Source organism: Symphalangus syndactylus, chromosome 1 (genome assembly GCF_028878055.3).
Source record: "Symphalangus syndactylus isolate Jambi chromosome 1, NHGRI_mSymSyn1-v2.1_pri, whole genome shotgun sequence".
NCBI classification, from domain to species: Eukaryota; Metazoa; Chordata; class Mammalia; order Primates; family Hylobatidae; genus Symphalangus; species Symphalangus syndactylus.
The window spans coordinates 37,828,052-37,848,215 of record NC_072423.2 but is presented as its reverse complement, the minus strand read 5'-3'; the positions used below and the strand labels follow the sequence as shown (position 1 = coordinate 37,848,215).

Below are 20,164 nucleotides of genomic sequence, written 5' to 3'. Positions count from 1 at the left end.
TGTTTCTTCGGTTCAGCCGCAAGCCCCCTTCTCATTGCTCTAGCTGACGGTTTTTATTTAACTCTTTTGCTTGTGCCTTTTGCCTACTTACTTTCCTTAGCAGCCGAGCATGGCAAGTCTTTTTAAGCTAAATATCCTCATCCTGCATGAGGAATTGCCTTTGCTGTGGTTGGGTCATTCCTTTGTTTATTTATTTGTTCTTTCACCTATTGATCGGCTCCAATCAGCCAGTCATCACTGAGGGCTGCTGTACTCCAGGCTGGGCACTGGGATGGTGAGGAACATAGCCATGGTGACTGTTTGCATGGAGGATAGAGTGGAGAGAACAGACGCTCAAGCTGCAGTGAGATGTCTGGGACATGACACAATAGTCCTTCAGGCCTGGGTCACATGCCCAGGAGCACTAGAAGTGTGCGCTGTGATTCCCCTTAACATTCCTCCCAGAACCAAACATGGCGCAACCTCTGTGCTCACCAGCATGTGTGTCTGTCTTTCAGAAAATGCCATCTGTCCTTATCCTCGAAGTGCCTTCTGGCTCCAGCTCACTTGGAGGAACAGGATGCCACACTTACTAAACAATGATGACAACTAGCTCCTATAGGGAGAACCATCAGCAGCCATGCATTGGGTGCTTGCTGTATACATTCTGAGCCACATGGCCTGGTCTCTGCACTCAGGGAAGCTAGAATCTGCTTAGGGAAATAAGCTATTCTGGAGGAGATGGCAGCATGTGAATATGGGGAGGAGTAGGCTGGTGTCTGTACAGGGCCTTGCATTCTAGCAGGAGAGGTGAGACATACAGGCAAAGTGGGAGCCGCCATGATGTTGCGGAAGCAGCACTGCACCTGGGTTTAGGAGATGTGCTTTCAGCCTGGGCTGTGCTTCCAACTTACTATTGGATCCACACTTACTATTGGATCATGGATAAGATACGTTATCTCACTGCAGCCTCAGTTTCTGCTCTATAAAATGAGGAGGTGAACTAGATGTAAGGCCATCAAAATGTCTTGTTGAAAATATAGACCTAAGCTTCTGCTTCTGGAAAATGCAATAGATGTTCTTGTCTATATTTCTCCTGCTAAATACAACTAAAACCCCAAGACATTCTGTATAAAATGAACATAAGAAGACTCGGAGAGGTGGAGGGAAGAAGGCAGACCTGCTAGGGTGCCCAGGACTTGAGGAATGACACAGTGAGGAGCTTGTTTTCTTTATGCCTCATGTGTCCCATACTTGGCACTAGGAAATGCTAATGGACACAGGCAAAAAAAAAAAAAAAAAAAAAAAAAAAAAAAAAAAAAAAAAATCCCAATAAAAAGCTGCTTTCTACAGGAAATGGACTAAGAAAAGAGAAAAAGATAGGATAGATAAGAAGGAAAATGATAGGAAAAGATCTAGCAAAACAAAAAACTTTTCGACAGTAACTGCTCTACCCCAGCCAAACACCACAGAACACATCCCCACCCCCATCCATCCCAGCCAAGACCGAGTGGGAGCTCAGATCCCACCCCTACTGGGCTATCAGAGGGGCTCCAACCCCCTACCAGAGTAGTGTCAGAGAAGGCCAGTGAGGAGCTGCGACTTTTGCCCCCGCCAACTGGTGAGAAGGCTCCTACCCATGCCCCATGGTGTCACTGGAGACAGCAGGAACCTGACTTGCACCCCCAATGGGCAGTATCGAGGTGTCCCTCTCCTTCCTGCTGGGGTGGTGTCAGAAATAGTGAGTCGGACTTCATAGACACCCAGGGATGATGAGGCCAGCCCCACTGCAGTGTCAGAGGGGACCACATGGGGGTCCAGAACTCCCACCTCCACCCAGCAGTGACAGCAAGCACCCCTGGGGCGTTAGAGGAGGTTGAGTGGGCAACCTGGACTTCCACTTCCGCCTGGCAATAATGAGGCTGTCCCCTGTCCTTTTCTCCTGCCAGGATGGTACCACGAAACATTAGTTAAAGCAGGAGGTTTAAATATGACTGTCTCATGAGCTAATATGAAAATGTCCTGGTTTCAATCAAAAATCGTTTGTCATACCACAAACAAACTGACTGAAATAATCAATGGATGTTAACACTGAGATGCTAAATTGGACTTTATCATCATTAAATTTTTGCTCTGGGAAGGACCCTATTAAGAGGATGAAGAGACAAGTTACAGAGAGGGAGAAGATATTTGCAAAACATATCTGACAAAGGGCTCGTATTTAGAACATATAAAGAACTCTCAAAGCTCATCATTAAAAAACAATCCAATTAGAAAATGGACAAAATAAAGTGACATTTTTCACTGAAGACATTTTTCCCTGAAGGTGATGTACAGATGGCAGATAAGCACACAAAAAGATATGCAACATCATTAGCCATGACGGAGACACAAATTAAAACCCCAACAAGACATCACTACACTCCAATCAGAATGGTGAAAATAATTTTTGTTTTAAAGTGACAATGTCCACTTCAACTTGGCAGCATAAAAAAAAAAAAAGTGACGGCCAAGAGCAGTGGCTCATGCCTGTAATCTCAACACTTTGGGAGGCCGAGGCGGGTGGATTACCTAAGGCCAGGAGTTCAAGACCAGCCTGGGCAACATGGTGAAACACCATCTCAACAAAAAATACAAGCATTAGCTGGGCATAGTGGCACACACCTGTGGTTCCAGCTACTCAGAAGGCTGAGGTAGGAGGATCACTTGAGCCCGGGAGGTGGAGGTTGTGGTGAGCTGTGATCACACCACTGTACTCCAGCCTGGGTAACAGAGCGAGACCCTATCTCAAAAAAAAAAAAAAAAAAGAAAGAAAAGAAAAGAATAAAAGAAATGAAAAACTAAATGACAGCGTCCAATGCTGGTGAGAATGCAGAGAAACTGGATCACTCCTACAGTAGTAGTGGGGATGTAGAATGGTATAGCCATTCGGGAAAACAGTTTCCAAAAAACCCGAAACCTGCAAGTACCATATGATTTGATTGAGCAATTGCACTCCTGGGTGTTTATCCCAGAGAAATGAAAACTTATGTTCACACAAAAACTTGTACTCAACTGTTTGTAGCAGCTTTGTTCACAATAGACAGAAACCTGGAAGCAGCTCAGGTGATCTTCAGCAGGTGAATGGTTAAACACTCAGCAATGAGAAGGAATGAATGTGTGATGATGCAGCAGCCTGGAGGAGTCTGTGGAAATCATGCTGAGTGATTTTCAAAAAGCGTGTCCTCCAAAGTCGCATACTCTGCAATTCCATTTATATAACATTCTTGAGAGGGCAGAGTAATAGAAACGGGGAAGAGGTTTGTGGTTGTCAGGATGAGGGAAGGGGTAGGGGCAGGAGGAAAGTGGACGTGGCTATAAGGGGCGGCCTTGTGATGGTGGGAGTGTTCTGTGTCTCCACTGTATCAGTGTTGATACCCGGAGATGCTAAGTTGGACTTCATCATAATTAAACTTTTGCTCAGGGAAGGGTCCTATTAAGAAGATGAAGAGACAAGTTACCTTGTGGCATTGAACTATACTTTCCCCATGGAGGAAAACTGCGTATAGGGCACAAGGGGTCTCTTTGTATTATTTTTTACAAGTATGTATGAATCTACAACCATCTAAAAATAAAAAGTGTAATTTGTAAAAAGTATAAGAAGTGTAATTTACAAAATACAAGAAGTAATTTGTAAAAAGTATTTCTGTCCCCTCAGAACCTTACGTGGATATTCCACACAGAAACAGGAAAGGGATAGAACTGTTTCTGGGGGGCAAGGAGAGGAGCCCTGCCTGCTTTCTCCCCCACCCTCCCACCTCATGGCTCTTAGAACATCTCTGCAGGACTCCTAGGTCACCCCCCAGACCAGATGAGCTCTCAGCCCTCTCCTGTCATGACCTTCTGTAGATCTGAGTCTGGTACTGGCAGAAAAGGACAGATCTTTGGGGCCTGGGGAGTTCAAAGAAGGCCTCCTTTTGAGGCAGCCTTGGAGGATGGGATGGTGTTGGAATGGGGAGTGTTGATTTTCCCCGTCTCCTGGAAGCCTTTCCCTGGCAGGAGCTGGGGACCGTTGAGGAGGATCCCATTATTTCAGCGGGTGTTGGACAGGCAGCCAGCCAGAAATGGCCCCTGGTGTGGCCTTGTCCAGGACAGGCTCAAATAGCATGGTCCATTTAAAACCTAAATCACAACCCTAATTAGCTGAGAGTGGGCAGAGGGTTGGCCTAGGAGAAATATACTTGAGGTATTATCATTGTCTCCTATCTCTCTCTGGCCTTTGGGTCTTAATTCAAAGACAAAGGGAGCACGGGGGAAAAGACAGGATGGACAGACAGACACAGATGTCCCAGCATGAAAGGAATGGCCTTTCCCTCTCCCAGACTCAGCTTTAGTGCCACCCAGAAAGCTTTCTCTGCTGGGCTCTGCCCTGCTGTTCTCCTGCTCCAAAGGCCCCTTGAGGGTCTATTTCCCCCTTTCCCAGCTGCGTCTGGGGTGCTGTCTTTGGTTCTGAACACACACACACATACACACACACACACACACACACACACACACACACACACACACGGTGTTGCCAGATAGGCCTGTTTCTCTTTGGGTTCTGCCCCCAGCCACCTCCACCTGTGCTTTCCCCCTTAGTTTCTCTCTGAGAAGATCCAACCATTCTCAAAGTCTGCTTTAGTTTGGGCCTGAGAGGAGTTTCAGATCTGGCCCACAGGAAGCCTCTGTTTTGGCTCAGGAGATGAGTCTGGGGTTCTCTGGTCTGGGAATATTTCACGTAATGTAAAAGCCCTCATGGTGTCTCTCATATATTCCAATGTAGAGTCACCAGTGTAGTCCATGTAGTCGTGGGACCAGTGACGAAACACAGGTCCAAAAAGCCAGAGCGAGGCCGGGTGTGGTGGCTCATGACTGTGATCCCAGCACTTTGGGAGGCTGAGGTGGGTGGATCACCTGAGGTCAGGAGTTCAAGACCAGCCTGGCCAACATGGTGAAACCCTGTCTCTACTAAAAATACAAAAATTGCTCGTGGACCCATTCCAAGATGGCCGAATAGGGACAGTTCTGGTCTGCAGCTCCCAGCGTGATTGACGCAGAAGATGGGTGACTTCTGCATTTCCAACTGAGGTACCTGGTTCATCTCACTGGGACTAGTTGGACAGTGGATGCAGCTCACAGAAGGCAAGCCAAAGCTGGACGGGGCATCACGTCACCTGAGAAGCACAAGGGGTCAGGGGATTTCCCTTTCCTAGCCAAGGGAAGCCGTGACAGATGGTACCTGGAAAAATGGGACACTCCCACCCAAATACCACACTTTTCCAACAGTCTTAGCAAATGGCACACCAGGAAATTATATCCCGCGCCTGGCTCAGCGGGTCTCATGCTCACAGAGCCTTACTCACTGCTAGCACAGCAGTCTAACATTGACCTGTGAGGCAGCAGCCTGGAGGGGGAGGGGCGTCTGCCATTGCTGAGGCTTGAGTAGGTAAACAGAGCAGATGGGGAAGCTCAAACTGGGCAGAGCCAACCACAGCTCAGCAAGGCCTGTTGCCTCTGTAGACTCCACCTCTGGGGGCAGGGCATAGCTGAACAAAAGGCAGCAGAAACTTCTGCAGACTTAAACATCCCTGTCTGACAGCTCTGAAGAGAGCAGTCGTTCTCTCAGCATGGCGTTTGAGCTCAGAGAATGGACAGACTGCCTCCTCAAGTGGGTCCCTGACCCTTGTGTAGCCTAACTGGGAGACACCTCCCAGTAGGGGCCGACTGACACCTCATACAGGCAGGTGCGCCTCTGGGACGAAGCTTCCAGAGGAAGGATCAGGCAGCAGTATTTGCTGTTCTGCAATATTTGCTGTTCTGCAGCATCCACTAGTGATACCCAGGCAAACAGGGTCTGGAGTGCACGTCCAGCAAACTCCAACAGACCTGCACCTGAGGGACCTGATTGTTAGAAGGAAAACTAACACACAGAAAGGAATAGCATCAACATCAACAAAAAGGACATCCACACGAAAGACCCGTCTGTAGGTCACCAACATCAAAGACCAAAGTTAGATAAAACCACAAAGATGGGGAGAAACCAGAGCAGAAAAGCTGAAAATTCTAAAAACAAGAGCACCTCTTCTCCTCCAAAGGATTGCAGCTCCTCGCCAGCAACGGAACGAAGCTGGATGGAGAATGACTTTGATGAGCTGACAGAAGTAGGCTTCAGAAGGTTGGTAATAACAAATTTCTTCTAGCTAAAGGAGGATGTTCGAACCCATCATAAGGAAGCTAAAAGCCTTGAAAAAAGATTAGACAAATGGCAGAATAAAGAGTATGGAGAAGACCTTAAATGACCTGATGGAGCTGAAAACCATGGCATGAGAACTCGTGATGCATGCACAAGCTTTAATAGCCAATTTGATCAAGTGGAAGAAAGGATATCAGTGATTGAAGATCAAATTAACGAAATAAAGTGAGAAGTTTAGAGAAAAAAGAGTAAAAAGAAACAAACAAAACCTCCAAGAAATATAGGACTATGTGAAAAGACCAAATCTACATTTGATTGGTGTACCTGAAAGTGAAAGGGAGAATGGAACTAAGTTGGAAAACACTCTTCAGGATATTATCCAGGAGAACTTCCCCAACCTAGCAAGGCAGGCCAGCATTCAAATTCAGGAAATACAGAGAACACCACAAAGATACTCCTCGAGAAGAGCAACCCTAAGACACATAATTGTCAGATTCATCAAGGTTGAAATGAAGGAAAAAATGTTAAGGGCAGCCGTAGAGAAAGGTTGGGTTACCCACAAAGGGAAGCCCATCAGACTAACAGCAGATCTCTTGGCAGAAACTCTACAAGCCAGAAGAGAGTGGAGGCCAATATTCAACATTCTTAAAGAAAAGAATTTTCCAAAAAAAAAGAAAAGAATATTCAACCAAGAATTTCATATCCAGCCAAACTAAGCTTCACAAGTGAAGGATAAATAAAACCCTTCACAGACAAGCAAATGCTGAGAGATTTTGTCACCACCAGGCCTGCCTTACAGGAGCTCCTGAAGGACACACTAAACATGGAAAGGAACAACCGGTACCAGCCACTGCAAAAACATGCCAAATTGTAAACACCATCGATGCTAGGAAGAAACTGCATCAACTAACGGGCAAAATAACCAGCTAACATCATAATGACAGGATCAAATTCACACATAACAATATTAACCTTGAATGTAAATAAGCTAAATGCCCCAATTAAAAGACACAGACTGGCAAATTGGATAAAGAGTCAAGACCCATTGGTGTGCTGTATTCAGGAGACCCACCACACCTGCAGAGACACACATACACTCAAAATAAAGGGATGGAGGAAGATCTATCAAGCAAATTGAAAGCAAAAAAAAGCAGGGGTTGCAATCCTAGTCTCTGATAAAACAGACTTCAGATCAACAAAGATCAAAAGAGACAAAGAAGGCCATTACATAATGGTAAAGAGATCAATTCAAGAAGAGCTAACTATCCTAATTATATATGCCCCTAATACACGAGCACACAATAGACTCCCACTTAGACTCCCACACAATAATAATGGGAGACTTTAACACCGCACTGTCAATATTAGACAGATCAATGAGACAGAATGTTAACAAGGATATCCAGGACTTGAACTTAGCTCTGCACCAAGCAGACCTAATAGACATCTACAGAACTCTCCACTCTAAATCAACAGAGTATACATTCTTCTCAGCACCACATCACACTTATTCCAAAATTGACCACATAGTTGGAAGTAAAGCTCTCCTCAGCAAATGTAAAAGAACGGAAATCACAACAAACTGTCTCTCAGACCACAGTGCAATCAAATTAGCACTCAGGATTAAGAAACTCACTCAAAACCACACAAGTACATCGAAACTGAACAACCTGCTCCTGAATGACTACTGGGTAAATAACGAAATGAAGGCAGAAATAAAAATGTTTTTTGAAACCAATCAGAGCAAAGACACAACGTACCAGAATCCCTCGGACACATTTAAAGCAGTATGTAGAGGGAAATTTATAGCACTAAATGCCCACAAGAGAAAGCAGGAAATATCTAAAATCGACACCCTAACATCACAATTAAAAGAACTAGAGAAGCAAGAGCGAACACATTCAAAAGCTAGCAGAAGGCAAGAAATATCTAAGATCAGAGCAGAACTGAAGGAGATAGAGACACAAAAAACCCTTCAAAAAATTAATGAATCCAGGAGCTGGTTTTTTGAAAAGATCAACAAAATTGATAGACTGCTAGCAAGACTAATAAAGAAGAAAAGAGAGAAGAATCAAATCGACTCAATAAAAAATGGTAAAGGGGATATCACCACTGATCCCACAAAAATACAAACTACCATCAGAGAATACTATAAACACCTCTACACAAATAAACTAGAAAATCTAGAAGAAATGGATAAATTCCTGGACACATACACCCTCCCAAGACTAAACCAGGAAGAAGTTGAATCTCTGAATAGACCAATAACAGGCTCTCAAATTGAGGCAATAATTAATAGCCTACCAACCAAAAGAGTCCAGGGCCAGACAGATTCACAGCCGAATTCTACGAGAGGTACAAAGAGGAGCTGGTACCATTCCTTCTGAAACTATTCCAATCAATTGAAAAACAGGGAATCCTCCCTAACTCATTTTATGAGGCAGCATCATCCTGATACCAAAGCCTGGCAGAGACACAACAAAAAAGAATTTTAGACCAATATCCCTGATGAACATCAATGCAAAAATCCTCAATAAAATACTGGCAAACTGAATCCAGCAGCATATCAAAAAGCTTATCCACCATGATCAAGTGGGCTTCATCCCTGGGATGCAAGGCTGGTTCAACATATGCAAATCAATAAACATAATCCATCACATAAACAGAACCAACGACAAAAACCACATGATTATCTCAATAGATGCAGAAAAGGCCTTCGACAAAATTCAACAGCACTTCATGCTAAAAACTCTCAATAAACTAGGTATTGATGGAACATATCTCAAAATAATAAGAGCTATTTATGACAAACCCACCACCAATATACTGAATGGGCAAAAACTGGAAGCATTCCCTTTGAAAACTGGCACAAGACAGGGATGCCCTCTCTCACCACTCCTATTCAACATAGTATTGGAAGTTCTGGCCAGGGCAATCAGGCAAGAGAAAGAAATAAAGGATATTCAATTAGGAAAAGAGGAAATCAAATTATCCCTGTTTGTAGATGACATGATTGTATATTTAGAAAACCCCATCATCTCAGCCCAAAATCTCCTTAAGCTGATAAGGAACTTTAGCAAAGTCTCAGGATACAAAATCAATATGCAAAAATCCCAAGCGTTCCTATACACCAATAACAGACAGAGAACCAAATCGTGAGTGAACTCCCATTCACAATTGCTACAAAGAGAATAAAATACCTAGGAATCCAACTTACAAGGGATGTGAAGGACCTCTTCAAGGAGAACAAAAACCACTGCTCAACGAAATAAAAGAGGATACAAACAAATGGAAGAACATTCCATATTCATAGATAGGAAGAATTAATATCATGAAAATGGCCATACTGCTCAAGGTAATTTATAGATTCAATGCCATCCCATCAAGCTACCAATGACTTTCTTCACAGAATTGGAAAAAACTACTTTAAAGTTCATAGGGAAACAAAAAAGAGCCTGCATTGCCAAGACAATCCTAAGCAAAAAGAACAAAGCTGGAGGCATCACACTACCTGACTTCAAACTATACTACAAGGCTACGGTAACCAAAACAGCATGGTACTGGTACCAAAACAGAGAGATAGACCAATGGAACATAACAGAGGCCTCAGAAATAACACCACACATCTACAACCATCTGATCTTTGACAAACCTGACAAACAAGAAATGGGGAAAGGATTCCCTATTTAATAAATGGTGTTGGGAAAACTAGCTAGCCATATGTAGAAAGCTGAAACTGGATCCCTTCCTTACACGTTATACAAAAATTAATTCAAGATGGATTAAAGACTTAAATGTTAGACCTAAAACCATAAAAACCCTAGAAGAAAACCTAGGCAATACCCTTCAGGACATAGGCATGGGCAAGGACTGCATGACTAAAACACCAAAAGCAATGGCAACAAAAGCCAAAATAGACAAATGAGATCTAACTAAACTAAAGAGCTTCTGCACAGCAAAAGAAACTACCATCAGAGTGAATAGGCAACCTACAGAATGGGAGAAATTTTTTGCAATCTACCCATCTGACAAAGGGCTAATATTCAGAATCTACAAAGAACTTAAACAAATTTACAAGATAAAAACAAACAACCCCATCAAAAAATGGGCAAAGGATATGAACAGACACTTCTCCAAAAAAGACATTTATGCAGCCAACAGACACATGAAAAAATGCTCATCATCACTGGTCATCAGAGAAATGCAGATCAAAACCACAATGAGATACCATCTCACACCAGTTAGCATGGTGATCATTAAAAAGTCAGGAAACAACAGATGCTGGAGAGGATATGGAGAAATAGGAACGCTTTTACACTGTTGGTGGGAGTGTAAACTAGTTCAACCATTGTGGAAGACAGTGTGGCGATTCCTCAAGGATCTAGAACTAGAAATACCATTTGACCCAGTGATCCCATTACTGGGTATATACCCAAAGGATTATAAATCATGCTACTATAAAGACACATGCACACGTATGTTTATTGCAGCACTGTTCACAATAGCAAAGACTTGGAACCAACCCAAATGTCCATCAGTGATAGACTGGATTAAGAAAATGTGGCACATATACACCATATAATACTCTGCAACCATAACAAAGAATGAGTTATGTCCTTTGCAGGGACATGGATTCAGCTGGAAACCATCATTCTGAGCAAACTATCACAAGGACAGAAAACCAAACACCACATGTTCTCACTCATAGGTGGGAACTGAACAGTGAGAACACTTGGACACAAGGCGGGGAACATCACACCCCAGGGCCTGTTGTGGGGTGGGGGGCAGGGGGAGGGATAGCATTGGGATAAATACCTAATGTAAATGATGAGTAAATGGGTGCAACAAACCAACATGGCACATATATACCTACATAACAAACCTGCGCATTATGCACATGTACCCTAGAACTTAAAGTATAATTTAAAAATAATAATAATAATAAAAATACAAAAATTTGCTGGGTATGGTGGCTTGCACCTGTAGTCCCAGCAACTCGGGAGGCTGAGGCAAGAGAATCGCTTGAACCTGGGAGGCCGAGGTTGCAGTGAGCTGAGATCACACCACTGCACTCCAGCCTGGGCCATAGAGCAACACTAAAGAAAAAAAAAAAAATAGCCAGAGTGACTGAATGAGGCCGCAGGAAGCAGAAAGCAGGTTGCAGGCCGAGAATCCTGTTTTCTCCACTCTCAGCTCAAACCAGACACCCTGTCCCACAGCTAGCTCCCCTGGGAACGCCGTGTCCGTGAAGTGAGAGAACCGTATTAGGGTCGGGCTTGCCTCTTGGCCCTCATGGAATCTGGAAGGACATCCTGCACTGAGAAGGGTGTGGACTGGGACTGGGAGTCCTTTGAGGAGCGGGGACTGCACCACCTTTATCTCTCTCATGCCCAGAGCTGGGTCCTGCACAGCCCAGCTGCTCAGTGACTGAGGGTGCACTGTATCCGGGGGTTTCCATTCAGGAGGCCGGGGCTGAGGGCTGGCCACCTCTGCCCCAGTGTCACCTGATGTAGCAGGCCTGCTAGGGAAATCCACACCAGCCTGTCCTAGAATTCTCTAGGGGAAATTTACCCCATGACTGTCCCAACAATAGAGAGCGTCCTCCTGCTGTCCTGTCCCATTCAGCCTAGTTTCTAAACACTCACAGCCTGGAATTGTCATTACACACATGCCCCCACATATGCACTTGCACAGCAAAAATCACTGTGCAGTTGTGTATTCATAAAGAAAAGCCAGTAGCTAGAAGATTTGTTTTCACTGCATCTGACTTTGTATGTTTTTCTACCACACAGCAACTCACTCTCACCTTGTTGCATTCATGCATGCGTGGAGGCCGCGGCCTCATCGCATACCCACTCACATTCCATAATCCCTCTCTCTTCACTGCAGATGATGCACTTCCTCCACCAGCACTGCCTGCCCAATCATTGACAAAGATAGGTGCGGAGAATCCAGATTCTTGCAGGGGAAGGATACGTACCTGCTTTATGGAAATCTCTGCAGTGGGGTCAGTTTACCTGACTGAATAGAATAACTGCATGCACAGTGTACAGTGGTTAGAGCGTGGCCTCTGGGCCACACTGTCTGTGCTCCCATCCTGGTAACTGGCTCCATGAACATGGGCAGGTGCTCTGTGCCTCAGTCTTCCCATCAGGGAAATGGGGATGGTGATCACACCATCTGCTTCTTAGGGTTGTAGTAACAGTGCCATGCTTGGGCGGTGCTGGCACATACTGTATGCTGGGTCAATATCTCCTATTGTCTTCATCTTTATTCTTGGCCCTTTCAGGAGTCTGACCTCCCCTGAGCTGGGGATGTCTCTGAGGCCTTCCCAGAGACAACTTCAGTTTCCCTTCCCACAAGCAAGCTGTTTCCATTTTATTTTCCACATGGCTTAAAGTGCTCATTAGCCCTCTGTGATCTGTTCTGCCAGCAGTATGGTGCACCCTGGTATGGGGCCCCCTAATTGCCAGTAAAAGGGGCTGTCTCAGCAGTGTTTAAGTGCTAAGAACAACCCACTGAAAAGGATGATTGTTTTTGATAAGGCTTCTCAGAACCTTGGCATTTCAGCAACCTGGGGGCAGGGCCTGGGTGCTCTCAGGGCTGGAGAGGATGCTGTGCTCAGAGGGAAGCTGTGGTTACCAGGGTCAACCACGGAATTGCCAACTGGAGAATGTTCTTCAAGAGGCCACTGAGGTTTTGATGGATAGCTGACAGTGCCTGGCCACTGAGTCTGTGCGAAGAAATATTTAATGAATGACTCTGTGTCCCAAGGCTAGGATGAGGGGTGAATGGGCAGGAAGATACAAGGAAGTGGAGCCACGGTTCCCACCATCGAAAGGGGAGAGAGTTAACAGAAAGTGTGTCAGCTGAGTATTTCCCAGAGGGGGTTCCATGGAACCCTAGTCCTGCAAAATTCTCTGTGGAATGAAAAGGAAGAGTGGGGTAGATTTCTAGCCAAAAACCTTGGGAAAGAAATATTGCATACTCCACTTCCACATATATGGAGAGTTAACATCCGCTGAAGAAGTTCTGCAATAAAAATTTCAACATCGTAACAATTTTCTAAATTTTAATAATGTATTAACAGTCTTATCATTCAGTATATACCAAACATTTGACTATATAATCTTTTTGAATTTTTTCTCCGTTAAAACTTGAACATTTTGAGGAATGAGGACCATTTAGAGGAATGAGGCTTTCTGAAAGCATCGTCTGTGAACCATCCCAGCTACACTAAATTTAAACCACCAACCCTCCCTTCTCTCAGTGATTCTGATGCACACTGACATTTAGAGCCAGGGGATTGGTGCTTCCAGAGCACCCCGGGGAGCTCTGCAGTAGAACAATGACGAGAGGAATCAGCTCTGCACGGGAGTGTGCAGGGTACATGCTGTGAACAGCGTGTGCTATGAGGTTCATGGGATGTGGGCTGCTGAGGAGGCTGCAGAGCTGCAGAGAGGAAGAGTCCCCAACTAGATCCTAGCAGGAAGGAAGACTCATGGGGGTGGGAGGGTGTGGAGAGAACATTCTTTTGTTTTCACTGAGTCCAGGAAGAGTATGGTAGCCCAAAGTGAAATATAACTCCATACATGCTGCAGCTTCGTGTGCCCTTGAGAGGCAAGTCCAATGCTTGCCTGGGATGAGCCGAGCTTGGGTCCCCTTCTTCTCTGTCCTCAGCTTGACAGCCATCTCTCTGTGTGGGTCCTCAGTGTGAGCCAGAGGTGAGGGTGGTGGGAGAGAGGGGTGGGTCTGTTTCCTGGTGAGAAGTTCCAGAACTCAGGTACAGTCTGCCTGTGAGGGGTCTGCCTGCAGGCACCTGCCTTCCTGCTTCTCTGACTTCTCTGGCTTCTTTGGACATTCGAGGGTTTGTAGAACAGGTGACACATGTATGTGTATGTGTGTGTTGTACATGTATGTTTGTGTGTGATGTGTGTGTATGTGTGAGGTGTATATGTGTGTGCATGTGTGCATGGTGTGTATGTGGGTGTGGATATGCGTGTGTATATGCCTGTGTGCATGGTGTGTATATGTGTCTTGTAGTGTGTATATGTGTGTGGCCTACATGCATGTTGTGTGTGGTGTGTGCCTGTGTGTGGTGTATATAATATGCATGTAGTATGTGATGTGCACATATAGTGGTAGTATACATGTATACCACATGTATATATGTGGTGTGTGCATGTGTGTGTGTTTGGTGTGTGGTGTGTATATGGGTGTGGTGTGGATATGTGTGGATGGATGTGTATATTGTGTAAGTGTGGTGTATATATATGCATGTATGTGTGTGGTATATACATGTATGTGTGTGGTGTGTATGTGTGTATCTGTATGTGTGGCACATATTGTGTGGATGTATGTATGCATATCATGCATGTGTGTGTATGTATGTGTGTCTGGTATGTATATGCATGTGTGGTGTGTACATGTGTATATGCATGTGTGGCATGTATTGTGTGGATGTGTCTGTCTAGTATGTATATGCATGTGTGTAGTATGTGTGTGTATATGTGTCTGTGGCATGTGTACGTGTATGCATATGTGGCACTTGTATGGCTGTAAGCATCTGTCTGGCTCCGGAGCCACATGGCAGGGCTGGGTGACAGAGTGGCCACTTGGGTGCTCAGCCCAGGGCAACTGGGCCCTGGGGATGGGCATGTGAAGCCGTTGGGCTCCTGGTTGTCCAGTTTAGCTTGGCAGTTAATAATTCTGTTGCGTGAAGCCTGGCCCCCTGGGCACTGCCTGGGCCACCACCTCAGCATCAAGGGACAGCAAAGGAAAGCTCTGCAGGTGAGACTCTTCCTGCTCTGGGCTGAGGCTGGAAGGAGATGGATGTCTTCTCCACGTGCCAGGCTATTTCTCCAGCCCCTGTTGATGAAAGTTTGCCCTCAGTGGTCATATGCCTGTCTCGTGCCATTGAAACAAACCCCAAGGAGGTGTCCAGATTCTTGATATGCACTGCAGTTCTTGTATCAAATAGCGTGGCAATAAGAAGCCTGACCCCTGTGCCCAAGATGTCGCCCTATACCTACTTCTCCAGAGACTCAGCTTCTTGTCTCCCAGGCCCCGAGTCTTCATGGCGATCTCCTTCCTGATATTCAGACAGAGTGGTCCGATGCCTTGCCCACTGCTCTTCTCCATGTGTCCAGCTCAGCGGCTGGGGTCCTCATTCTTCTCAGTGCTGTCACCGCCACCTGCTGCCTCCTCCAGGGCTGCTGAGCTTCACAGCTCTGGGGGTGCTGTCCATATGATATTCTTTCCTGGAGCTGCACCCCCAGGGCTCCCTGGAGCTGTGCAAAGATGGGGTCCGGCTCCTTGGTTTGTAAAGAGCTCACCATGCTGGCGCTTTTGTTCTTCAGCTCTGAGAATCAGAGTTGCAGTCATCACGGGGGAGGGAATGAGGCAGGAGGCCAGTCAGTGTGAGAGTTAACAAGACTCAAGCCTTGTGGCAAAGGAGAGGTGAGACCCGGGCCAAAGGCCCAAGGTGGGCTGTGGGGCAGAGACCTGCGGGGCAGAGTGAGAGAGGAAGGAGAAGCAGCCTGGTGCCGAGCTTTCCAGCCTGGGGAGGGAGACGGCCCGTGGCTCACACAGGAGTCAGGAGGCTGAGCCACAGGGTGGGGATGGCTCAAGGAGTACAGTGTGTGCTGGGAATGGCAGGGATATCGCTGGGTTTCTTGGCATTTAAATATGGATTTAGGCTCTTGATATCATTCAGGGGTATGTTCCCTGAGTTTTGTAAGGAGTTGTGGGGATTCAATGAGGAAAATGTGTGAGTCTGTCACCTGTGACGTGTGTTGGTTGCGTGACTGCCATGGCTCTTGGAGGAGCGCTGGTTGCCACTGTGACTCCACCACCTGCTCCCCAGCTGGGCCATGGCCCCTCTCCCGAGGCTCCTGTTTCTCACCCCCAACACGGAGATGGCAGCAGCTGATCACAGGGCTGTTCTGCAGATGCACGGAAGGGTGGGCTTCCTCTGTAAAGAATAAACACACACATGCAGGCACAGCTTCTGCCCTGGCTCTTTCCCTCCCATCAGCCGGGAGCACATTTCCCTGACCCCAAGAATCTGGAAGTCCAGAGATTGGTGGGTCCCCCACCAGGGATACTGCTTTGGAAATGCCCAAGTTTGCCCTGCCCAGTCACCTCCCTTAGCCCAAGGGTAGTGCCGCCTCCTCCAGGCAGAGAGGTTCTGCCAGCTCTCTGCACAGGGGCATTGGCCGCCTCACAGCTGCTGCCAGTGACTGTTACTGTGACCTGTCCTCCCTCCCTGCCAGTTGAAGAGTAGTAGCCAAGATGCCAACCTGCAGGCCAGGAGGGAGATTTACGTGCCCATCTGTACTGCCCTTCAACTGCCTTCAAGGTGAATCACCGTTTTCCTGGAAGAGGCTTTGCACTTCTAGGTTTGGCCATGACCTTCTCTACATAGTTGCTCTCTCTCTCTCTCTCTCTCCATCCATGTTTCTTACTCTCTTGGGGCCTTAAGGGCCTCGGATCCTAGGATGGTAAATCATTCTTGACATCCTAATCTTGATTCAGTCTTTCAGCCACAGAGGCAGTAGGGGCGTGCTTCCTCCTGTTACAAAGTGGCATCTCCTCAATCAGTTGGGAGGAATCCAAGCTGGCCCTCCTGGGTGCCTGGCTTGGCCACTGTGAGGGCACAAAGAGAAAGAGGCAGTCCAGTGGAGAAGATTACAGTCTACTTGGGGAAGGTCTAACATTCATGTAAGAGAGCAGTGACCAAGAGGTGATCCAATGAAGCTGAATTTGTAGGCGCCAGAGAACGTTGGGTATTTAACAGATCAGGGATTAGGGAAGACACGTGTGGAGGAGAGACTTCAGGTCACTGGGCTGAAGGAGGAAAATGAACTGCATGCTGAGTGAGGTCTGCAATAGGTGCTTTGGAAGGAAGAGTTTGGTTTGCATGTATTTTTTTTTTATCTTTGCTTTCGATGTTAATTTTGGCTGCTATCCCCAATGATAATTACATTCGAGGCCCAGGAGGCGGTTGTGAACAAGCCGGTCAACATCTTGGGAGGCAGGGGCTGTCCCCTTGGGGGTCGTGTGATAGAAGGTGAGTCTTTCTAGCTGACCTGGAGGTCCAGAGTTGCACTTGGAGCAAGCAGGGCCCCAGGAGTTGGAATGGGGAGGATGTGAGACAACTCGAAGAAAAGGGAGAGAGGATGATCCTAGAACATTAGGGGCCACCTGCTTGGAGGACTGGCAATCATGCTGTAATTGATTAGTGATGTCTGCCGCTGGCAGGAGAGGGGATGGTAGCAGCACACGTGCCAGTCAGAAGGAGCCCATCTACAGGGCATGGTATTTCACTCTGGTATCTCTTTATTTAAATATGAAGAATCTGAAGTCCAGACTGGTGAAGTGACTTTGCCAAGGTCAAAAGTTTATTGAGGCAAAAAGAAAACACATGTTTAAAGAAGATGGTGAAAATCTCTTGCAGTATATGTCAGGAGCACTGAGCTTCCAGCTCTGGGGGACCCAGGGGATCCCTGCCATCAAGGGCCCGCTATCTCCCGTGGGAGAGAGGTCACTACAGGACATAGAAGTGAGAACTGCAAGAGGCCGGCTCTGCTACTGTAAGTCACCCGCACAGATGGCAAGTTCAGGGCAGAGCGAGGTGACTGCAATTTGGGAGGCCAGAGGCGCTTCCTGGCTGAGCCAGTCTTTGACAGATGGGGCACATTTGGAGAGGGCAAGAGGGGAGCAAGGCCCAGTTGACAGGCCATGGTCAGAAGCAAAGGGGATTACGGGGTTGGGACAGGAAAGGCATGGGGAGGAAGCACCCAGGGCCATGGCGGCCCTAAATAAATGTGGCTGATCTGCTAGAAAGGATTGTGCAAGCTCTCAGGGCATCCTGGAATGAGGAAGTTTCAAGTTACTTAGAACTGCAGGCTGCAGGCTGTTGGTGCCCAGAGAGAGGGACCAGTCTTCATGTTATCAATGAGATCCAGGAAGGCTGAGGGACTTGCCCAGAGTCAGACAGCCCAGGTGGTTCTCCCCAGACAGTCCCCTTGTCCCTTTGACTCCATAAGCCCTCCACCTCTCCTCCAGGCTCTCATTACCTCCTGCCTCCTGTCTGTGGGGGCTGGAGTGCCTGGCCCCTTCTGCTTGGAGGCTGGACTGTCCAGCCTTTCCAGTTTTTGTGCCCTCTCCTTCTAGTTAATCAAAGCTGCTCACTCTCTGTCGCTCTCTCTCTCTGGAAAGTAGATTGGTTTCCCCTTCCAGTTACTATCTGAGTTCTTTCACTATACATTCATTAGTTTGCCTGTTCCTGAACATAATTGGTTCTCTTTTGCATCTGGGTTCTTTTGTTCCCTGTATGCTTGGGATATTTATTCATACTGTTGCATATTATTTTACTTTGTTTGTGCTCACTGCGGTATAATACTCCAATATGTGAACATACCACGGTTTATTTATCGAATCAGCTGATGACAAGCATGTGGGTGGTCTCCAGTTCGGAGCTGTAATGGCTGATGCTGCTGTATACGCTTTGTGTACATGTCTTTTGGTGAGCATCGGGCACATTTCTGTGTGTTTATACCTGGGAGTGAATTTCTGGGTCATACGGCATGCACACGTTCAGCTCAGTTGGATATGGAAGTATTGTTTTAAAGAGTGTGACGGTGGAAACCAGATTGCAGGGGTAAGAAGGGCTGCAGGGCATCAGGTGCGGTCAGGGGGTTGGAGAATTTGCCAGGGAGCTCACCAGCCAGAGAGCAGAGAAACCAAATCATAGAAGCTGCGTTGAGTAAAGAGGTTTCTGTCTCTGGGGTGGGTCACATAGGGAACACTGGAGGATCAGCTTGACTCAGAGAAATCCAGTCGCTGGTGTAGCCTTGGTTGGTGGGGGCTTCTGGGGAGTAGGACTGAACTGTGAAGGAAGGCAGCCTCCATGGGCTCCCCAGTGGGCCTGGCTCTGCAGAGCCCCTCCCTGGGGAGGAGCCTCAGCCATCGGGCTAGCAGTGGTGATAGTGGCTCCAGGTGGTACAGAGCCCCTGCTGGGTGTGGAGGCTTTGAGGAGAGAGCCATGGGCTGGGGGCAGCAGGGGCCTGGACCCTTCTGTATACATCTGTAAAACCTCAGTGAAACCAGGGCCCATGCCTGGGGGGAGGCCAGGAGACCCCCAGGCAATCCCCCGACTCTGACTGGGTGCACCAGCCGCCATACTCACTTGGGGGCTCACTCCAGCCCCCCAGCCACCCAGGGAGACAAGGAAGCCTCTGCTGCCCTCTCAGGCCCAGGCCCCATGTTCTCAGCATCATGGCCGAGCAATTAATGTCTGCCCTTTCACCCCCATCTCTTCCAGAATGGCAGCAAAGACAACTCTCTGGACATGCTGGGCACAGACATCTGGGCAGCCAACACCTTTGATTCCTTCAGGTAACCTCCTCCTCCCCCTTCCCTGTGGTGTGAGGTCCAGCCAGGGAAACTAGCTTCCTTGGGGGCCAAGTGAACGCTGATGGTTCATGAGTAAGAGACAGAGAGAAGCAGAGTAGGGGATGTAGGAAGGATGGGGTGGAAAGAAGGCCGGAGAGAGGAGGCGGTGAGTGTCAGAGGGAGACAGTGGAGGCATGGGGAGGGTCCCCGGGATGGGGCTGCAGAGACTGCCCCACTAGCCTGCCTCATCTACCTCAGGGTGGCCGGGTCGTCACTTTGAGCTGCTTGTCAGAGGCTGGAGACCAGTATTTGGCCCCTTGCTCTCCCCAGCCTTCCTCAAATGTGGGCACGAAAACAAACTCAGGTGTTGCAGAGGCCGCTGTGTAATGGGCATCAGGCCCACACTTGTTTCATAAGCATGCACTTTCCCACGGCAGGGTGAGGAAGGTGAGGGGTGGCATCTGGGTCTCCATTCTGAGTGAGGCCCCCTGCCTGGCCCCTGGCGGCCCCTTTCTGTGGATCTGCTCTGCCAGGTTCAGCCTGGCCCCCTGGTTCCATCCGTAACTGAGCTGT

At 47.3% G+C, this 20,164-nt stretch overlaps 1 protein-coding gene across 7 annotated transcripts in view; it reads left to right on the top strand.

Annotated features, from left to right (window-relative positions):
- Positions 1-20,164, top strand: part of CTIF (cap binding complex dependent translation initiation factor) — a 333,504-nt gene that overhangs the window by 108,204 nt on the left and 205,136 nt on the right. For all 7 annotated transcript variants that reach the window (XM_055232808.2, XM_063639943.1, XM_055232791.2 and 4 more), the window contains one exon: positions 19,521-19,594. In XM_055232808.2, coding sequence (XP_055088783.1) covers positions 19,521-19,594 — 74 coding nt within the window. The remainder of the gene's footprint in view (positions 1-19,520; positions 19,595-20,164) is intronic.